Raw genomic sequence first — 7758 nt, 5'->3', positions numbered from 1 at the left:
TGGGCTGCCATCTGTGGCCAATAGTAGCGTATTTTTAATTTGGAAACCGTCTTTTCGAATCCTGGATGTAAAGCTTCATCATGCTCCCGTTTCAGCAACTCCTGTCTCAGCTCTGCTGGCACGCACAGCTTCCACTCGTACCTGTAGTCCATAGTGTCCCTGGGGGAAGCGACGAACTTATACAACTTGTTGTCCTCTATTTTGAAATCCGGGAAATTTTCGGGGTTCTTTCCAACATCATTGAACAGCCGGATACCATTCCTGCTTAGTCGTGTCGATGCTTTCTACAGCCCTAGAAATGGCATCCGGAACCACGTTTTCGGATCCTTTTCTGTGCCGTATAACCATGTCATACTGCTGTAGAAGCATGCTCCAGCGACTAAGTTTGGAAGACGGTTTCCATTTGCTGTTCATAATGAAGGAAAGAGCTGACGAGTCCGTTATGAGTGTGAATCGTGTTCCTTCTACATATGGCCGGAACTTCTCAATAGCTTCCATAGCTGCTGCCCCCTCCTTTTCAGCGGCTTTCCATGACCTTTGGGTCATGGTCAATTTCCGTGAAAAGTATGCGACAACATGCTCCTTTCCATCATTTTCCTGAGTCAGAACCCCAGCCAAAGCAGTGTCGCTCGCGTCGGTCTGGATCGTGAAAGGTTTCTGGAAATCTGGATTTGCTAGTATCGGCGCTGTTATTAATTTTTCTTTGAGGACCGAGAAGGCTTGGTCCGCATCCGCATTCCACTGGATAACCTTAGGTTTGCCCTTTAGTAAATCCGTCAGTAGCGCAGTCTTTTCACTGAAATTATCAATAAAGCGTCGATAATAGTTAACCATTCCCAAAAACCGTCTCAACGATCTGACCGACGTGGGTCGCTCGAAGTTTACGATAGCCTCGATCTTATCTGGATTAGGACGGAATCCCTTTTCAGATAAGATGAAACCCAGGTATGGAAGTTCTGAAACAGCAAATTTGGATTTCTCCAAATTGATGGAAAGGTTGGCAGCTTTGAGTCGTCTGGCTACTTCCTCTAAACTCCGGAGGTGCTCCTCAAATGTGTTGCTTACAATGACGATGTCGTCCAGGTAAACAAACACATTTGGTTCCAGTTCACCATACCCTAACACCTGATCCATGAGACGCGATAAAACGGCGGCACTGTTAACTAATCCCATTCCAAGCCTGGTAAACTGGAACAACCCTCTCCCAAACACCCGGAAAGCCGTGTACTTTCGCGAGTTTGGATCCAACGGTATTTGCCAAAATGCCTTGGAAAGGTCAATAGTGCTCAAATACTTGGCTGGACCCAACCTGCTAAGGATACGGTCCTGATGTGGAAGTGGGTAGGCATCCCTCCGGGTCCTAGCATTTAACTTTCTCGCGTCGATACACATCCTAACCTTAAGTTTCCCTTCCTTCGAGTCCGAGCTTTCTTCCTTTTTCACAACCGGAACTATTAACATAGCCCAATCACTGTGCGATTGTTCGACCACCCCCGCATCGATCCACTTATTCAATTCCTCATCAACTGCTTTTTGAACCTCAGGCGACCACGGGTAAGGATTCATCCGAATTGGTGGCGCGTCCTTGAATTCCTCGGTGAACTCAATCGAATGGGTCATGAGCGGTGTCGCATCAAGCCTTTCTCCTTCTTTGTACACTTTAAACTTTTTCTTCACTTCCTCTAATCTATGCTTTTCAATTGATGACAATAATTCTTCATTTCCTACTTCCGGTTCTTCATTTTCTTCGTACGCGATCTCCTCTATCCTACTAACCGACGGTTCTATTCCAAAAGACTTCCAAAAATTCATTCCTAGAACTAAACGACGACTAAGGTTCGGCGCTACAACTGTAGATATCAATTTAGTTTCACCGTTAAACATCATAGGCAGATCAACGATTCCTGTAACGTTCAGGGCAGTTCCACCGGCTGTTGAAAGTTTAATGTTCGTGGGGTACTGTTTCAGCTTTAGGTCATCAAGCAGCTTCCTACTTCCAACACCTAAAACCGTCATTTGTGCCCCACAATCTAACAACCCAACAACCTGAACTCCCATCACGTCCACCCTCGCAAACGGGCGGTTGTCTCCTTCTACGCGAATAATAAGCTCTTCTATTTCTGCCTGATAGGGAACGAAAATGGTTTGAGGATTTTTAGAGAACGTTCGGCGACCTCTTACGCCGACGTGCGATCGTTTTTTTCACAGAATGGGCAAGAGTCACGGGAGAAATCATGGAGGCCACATTTTGTGCAGAACTTTTCTTTTTCCATTAAGCAAGCATCATGGTGGTGGTTCTTCTCCCTGCAATTGAAACAAACGTTTCGATCCGGTACCCGATAATTTGCTATTCTAGCTTCCAATGATGTCCTGCTATTACCTTCCTGAGCGTTAGGTTGAGAATGGTAAGATCTCGGCTCCGGGCGCCTTTGGTCCTGGAACTTGGATCTGGTCTGACCTCTCTGATCATAATTTTGAACTTTGAAATCAGACCGACCCGAATTCCTCCAATCGGCGCTCTTTTGGTAGCCGCTACCTTTCCAATCCCTTCCGTTAGATGTCTGCTGTTTTTGAGAGGGATACTGTGAGATTTCGTGCAGCTGACCTTGCCTGGGAGCTTGATCCATGTTCTTGTACATGAACCAGTTCACCGAATCGAGTTTTCTACCCCAAACCCTGAGCGAATGCAATGTCCTAACCCCCTTCACGACTAACGAATTTTTGTAATCTGCTCGAAGGTTCCGGAACATGATTTGGAAGATCCTTTCTTCCGTTGGGGGATCGGCCATCCTTCCGAAAATCTCCATCAACGCGTTGTAAAAATCCTGAAATTTTTCACCCCTTTTCTGACGCCTGTTCACTGCTTGCTGTTCATAGTTGAAGTCCATTTCTGGAGGTTGGAACTCCAACTTCAGCTCGGCCACGAGTTCATTCCAGCTTCTAAATTGCCTATTTTTCTTCCCTTCTATGAACCAAGACCTAGCATCTCCAGCAAAGAGATGAATGGATTCGTGAAACAACGTTTCTTTACTAATCCCCTCTGCCTCTGACAAGAATTCAATTTCGGTTATGAATCGGTTTAAATGTCTGCCTTCGTCCCTACCGTCATAGCGCAGTTTCCAGTCAGTTACTGGTCTCGGTCTGCGCTTCAAAGTTTTAGCAGCATAAATGCTTTCATTCTCGCTGCTATCAGAATGCGTGGGAGTAAACTTCTTATTAGATTTCAAACCCCGATCTGCTTTACCAATTTCACGGTTAATTGGTTTCTTTTTTAATTGGTTCAGTTTCTTATCCCTATCTTGAGTTTCAAAAATTTCCATTTTAAATTCTGCCAATTTCTCTGAAATGAGCTCAGCAACATCGGATAATGAAAAATCTCTACTTAGTTCTTGTTTATTTTCCAGTGTTCTTTTAGGAGTACTTGAATCAATTTCCTCCGACCTATTCCTGAATGTAATACGCCTGTCTTTCTCAAAATTAGCTATCTCTTCTTCATCCGACTCCTCTTTTTCCTCTTCTTCCTCCTCATTCCTAGACTCATCACTTCCTATATCAAAATCTCTCAACTGCTCAATATATTCCAGCGTTCTTCGCGAGGTTTCCGCAGCTAAGGACGGATCATTGGAAAGGAAAGAGAAGTGGTCATTGAGCAACATCAACGGAATGGCCTCTAGATTCTGCGTATTGAACACAAGTTTCAATCTGATTAACCGGAAATACAAATGAATGAGACGCGTTTTTAGTTCGGCCAGCATAGACTTCCGCGCACGACGATTGTCTAGCATATCGCGAATTTTCGCTATCTTTTCATCAATCAGATTGAACTCTGATTCGCGCGCGTTTTCTTCTACCGGTAGAAGCTCGAAATGGTTTGTTTCGCGTTGTTGTTTCATCGCATTTCGCAGTTTCCTGCGTTTCACATCGCGCGATTCACCACTTGTAAACTTAACCGCGCGAATAGTGAGCTCATGCTCTAATTCATCATCTAGTAGATGGTTCACGTTTAACGAGCGATATTGTAGCGTAAACTCCGACATTTTACAGAAATATCACAGAGAAATAATTTAAAAAAGCTAATAAAATATTTGATAAAACTTAGAAATAATTATTGGACTCACTCTTTTTATAAATTAAGGACAATTAAAATTTGATTAAGGCTAGAAACATTAAAATAAATTAAATAAATACGACAATCAAAACAAATTAAAATAGCAATAAATAGGTGCAAATTTTCAATAAATCGTGCTGTTATGTGGGTTTTGTGGGTTCAGGTGTAGTGTTTTATTTTTTTTCTTTTTCAGGACCTTTTCTGTTAGTGTAGGTGTTTAGTGTTGGCCCAGGTATAGTGTACTGTTTAATTTTAAACTTTGTTCCGAATCAGAAAATAATACGTGGAATCTATACCATTCTTTTTTTTTTTTTTGCAAAGTTTTCCCCAGAAAGTCAATTTTCAAATTTCTTCTCTAACCGATTTTCCAACTCTGATTGTCAGGAGGAGTCGTGTGAGGTAACTACACAATCAGGTAACTGAATGTGTACTCACCCACCGCCCTGTTAAAAAAACCACAGATTTTTTTTTAACTCTAATCGATCCTCCGATTACCGAACGACTTTAACGCTGGGTACCAAGTGAAACTATTTGGCCAGCAACTCCCGGATAATTTTAGCTCAGTCGTAGAAGACTCCTTTGACTAGGTCTCAGGGTCGGCCTACGGCTGGGTAATCGGAGGGGAACGCGGACAAAATTTACAAGACAAACTGTGGGTTTTTCGAAACAAAGAAAGAACAAAAGCAAATCTAAGTACGGAAAGAATTCTTATTTATTAAATGGAGAAAAACTACTTTAAACCTTGATTTTTCGATTTTGATTTTTGGCTTTTATTTAACGTTACTGTGTAGTGTGTGTGTGTAGGGTGTAGGTTGGGCTGTAGTTGGCTGGATGCGGTACGTACCGATGCTGCGATGCTTACTACGGTGGTGAGCGCTCACTGCTGGTCGACCTTCCTTCGGGGATTTCCGCTTACCAAATGGTTCCCAATATGTCGGCGGGGATTGGTTGGGAAATCCACCTCTCGAGATATTCCTTGTGCTGTTTTGGATGGTGCTTGTCCGGCTTTGACAAACAGGTGAGGGTTTAACGGCGTCTTCCTTCTTTGGCTCGATCAGCGGACCACGGCAAGACCGTATTGGTCGCGCTGAGAAGGGCTCTCCTTTATGATTAGAGACCCGAGAAACTTGTCCCGAGTCCCGAGAGATGGGCCTCCTTTACGTTTATGGTTTACCTTGAACCAGAGGCCGAACGTCCTATTACGGTTAGACGTAGCTTACACCAGGTAAGCTAGGCCGAATCGTGCGACGGTGATTAAACGGTGACAGCAAAACACGAGAACTTCACACAACAATTGACGATTGTGGGTTCCAAAACTCACAACTCCACATACATAGAGTTGGACAAAATCACGTCTGACTCGCACGAACGCCGGAAGAAATAGGAGGCTGAGTCAACGACTCTTCTTCTTGGGTTTCCGCTCCGCATTCTTCTTCCTTACCCCATCTAACTCGTTTGGGCGAGTTATTGCAGATTGCATGCAACCCACATGCAATGTCGACCTTGAAGACGATGTTGGTTGCAGCCTTGCTGCTGATGAAACCACACGCCCAACTTAAAACTAACAAATTATGTATTTTTGTTAAACCTAACTCCTATATAATAATTTTTATCCCTAATCCTATCTAAATTTTAAAAACAAGACGAAAAACAACAGTTTGACAAATAATTAAAATGAAACAAATTAAAAAAACATCTGAGGCGTTTGTAACGACGGTTACAATTCCACTTCCGGTTTGCTCCCACCGGCTCTTCGCGGATTTGCACCGCTCTTCAGCGCTTTCGCTTCTCCAGAAAAACCACCTGAGCGTTCTTTCCTGCGCTCATATTCATCCAACAGTTTGGATTTCACTAATTGCACTGTTAAATCCCCGTCCGGTCGACCCTCCAGCGCTGTCACCAGCCCATTGTATGAATCTGGCAAGCTCCGCAAAATCATTGCAATTTTGAGCGAGTCTTCCAGATCCTGCCCAGCACTTTGCAATTTATCAAAAAGCTCTTCCACTTCGAACAGGTGCGATTCTAAATCGCCACCTTCCCTCAGATTCAGATTGCACAGTTTCTTCAGTAACGACACTCTGGAGGTCACGGAGCACTTCTCGTGATACCTCCGCAAACACTCCCAGAAATCACTTGCCGACGGGGCTGCCTTAACCAAGCTATACTGGTTTTCCTCAATGCAGAGCCCCATTGTCGCACGAGCCCTCTTGTCATCCTGTGACCACTTTGCCGATACTGGCTCCGGCTTCGGCTCTTCTACCACATGGAAAAGTCCCTCCCTTGTCAAGAGCATTTCCATCCTGAACTTCCAGGACGACCAGTTCTGGTTGTTCAGCTTTTCAAATTTGCTGATTGCTTCCATTGTTGCCACGGGATACACGTAACCGCACACCGGCAAACAAAAAAAAACCACGAAGCAAAATTTCTCCCGCACCGCAATTTGAATTTCACAAAATGGCGGCCAGCGTCCGAACGAAAAAACACTTGCGCGACAATTCCGAACACAAAAAAAGTCACTTCCGGAAAACCTTCACTGGGCCCATAACCTGTTAGACACAAGGCGGACAGGTGCGTAGTGGAATCGACGTTGGGCGAACGGAAAGTGACACTATCGGAAAACTGTTTTATCCGGGGAAATAAAACGCACGGCGCAAAGTATAAAAACGTATATTCGGGAGAACGGCAAACTTACAACTAACACACATACGCTCATCGAGTCAGCTCGCGGCAGTGCAGCCAAAAACGATGAACACGCTTAACTTGATGTAGTGACAAGGGGTGCACAGTAGCATCATTTCATCAAATTCCCTCTATCCCCAGGTAATCAACAGTTCCGGACAGAAAGATTATAAGCGTGCCTAGACTCCATCCGAACAAGGCGAGTTGGCACCTAACCTATAATTCGGCTGGTCAGCATCTACATAAACATTGTGCTGACGCACCCGATAATCATCCGCTAAGCAACGAGCACGAGAGAAATTGCTTCGGAACGAAGAATTCAGCATCGTGTCACCATTGTCATTGGACGTGGCGGTGTGTTTCCGCCGAGCAACGAGCTGAGCACGATTGGCATTGCCCCGAAGTCAGCAACTACAACCAAGTCACCACTGTCACTGGACGTGGCGGTGTGGTTCCCGAACATCGGATTCCGCCAATGGTCGTGGCGGGAAACAAAAACGACCGAAGCACCATAGCACCGCTAAAACATACCGCAAGTACCCATATTGTAGCATGTCATGTTAGGGCTAACTAGAATAAAGTCATATATATTTATATTTACACCTGTAGGAACCTCTTTATTAATTTCCACTGTTGTTTTGTTCGGATAGGTAAACAGTAAAACACTCCAAAATGCACGTCCGTCCAGCACACCGTTTACTCACCAACTGCCGTTCTTCGAATCTCTCTCTGTTTCATACCTACCGCATCGTGTCGTTCGATTATCGCCTCTCCCGATCTCATTCCAATCTTTAACTAAACTCTCCACTGCATCGAGGGGTCGGGCGATGTGCTTTGATGTTGTTTGAATAATAAATACACACTTCTACATCCCTTCCCTGCTCCTACGGGGAATATTTATTTGGCAGTCTTATTATTCTCTTAGGACGATTACTTTTCCCTTCATCTTGTACGCTTGATTCGCAGTTTCT

General features: G+C 44.4%; 1 protein-coding gene across 1 annotated transcript; it reads right to left on the bottom strand.

Annotated features, from left to right (window-relative positions):
* Positions 1 to 237: 237 nt before the first annotated feature.
* On the bottom strand, positions 238 to 4037 carry LOC129759569 (uncharacterized). The gene is made up of 2 exons (XM_055757045.1): positions 2322 to 4037; positions 238 to 2124 (listed from the first exon to the last, which is right to left on the bottom strand). The coding sequence occupies exons 1-2, from the start codon at positions 4035 to 4037 to the stop codon at positions 238 to 240; spliced, it is 3603 nt and encodes a 1200-aa protein (XP_055613020.1).
* Positions 4038 to 7758: the final 3721 nt, after the last annotated feature.

Source organism: Uranotaenia lowii, unplaced genomic scaffold (genome assembly GCF_029784155.1).
Source record: "Uranotaenia lowii strain MFRU-FL unplaced genomic scaffold, ASM2978415v1 HiC_scaffold_193, whole genome shotgun sequence".
NCBI classification, from domain to species: Eukaryota; Metazoa; Arthropoda; class Insecta; order Diptera; family Culicidae; genus Uranotaenia; species Uranotaenia lowii.
The sequence above is the reverse complement of the archived record's forward strand: the minus strand, read 5'-3'. Positions and strand labels throughout refer to the sequence as shown.

Coding starts and splice junctions, on each gene's coding strand:
- LOC129759569 (XM_055757045.1), bottom strand. CDS start 4,037: ATGTCGGAGTTTACGCTACAATATCGCTCGTTAAACGTGAACCATCTA. Junction 2,125..2,321: donor ATCGGGTACCGGATCGAAAC/GTTTGTTTCAAT, acceptor GTTCCCTATCAG/GCAGAAATAGAAGAGCTTAT.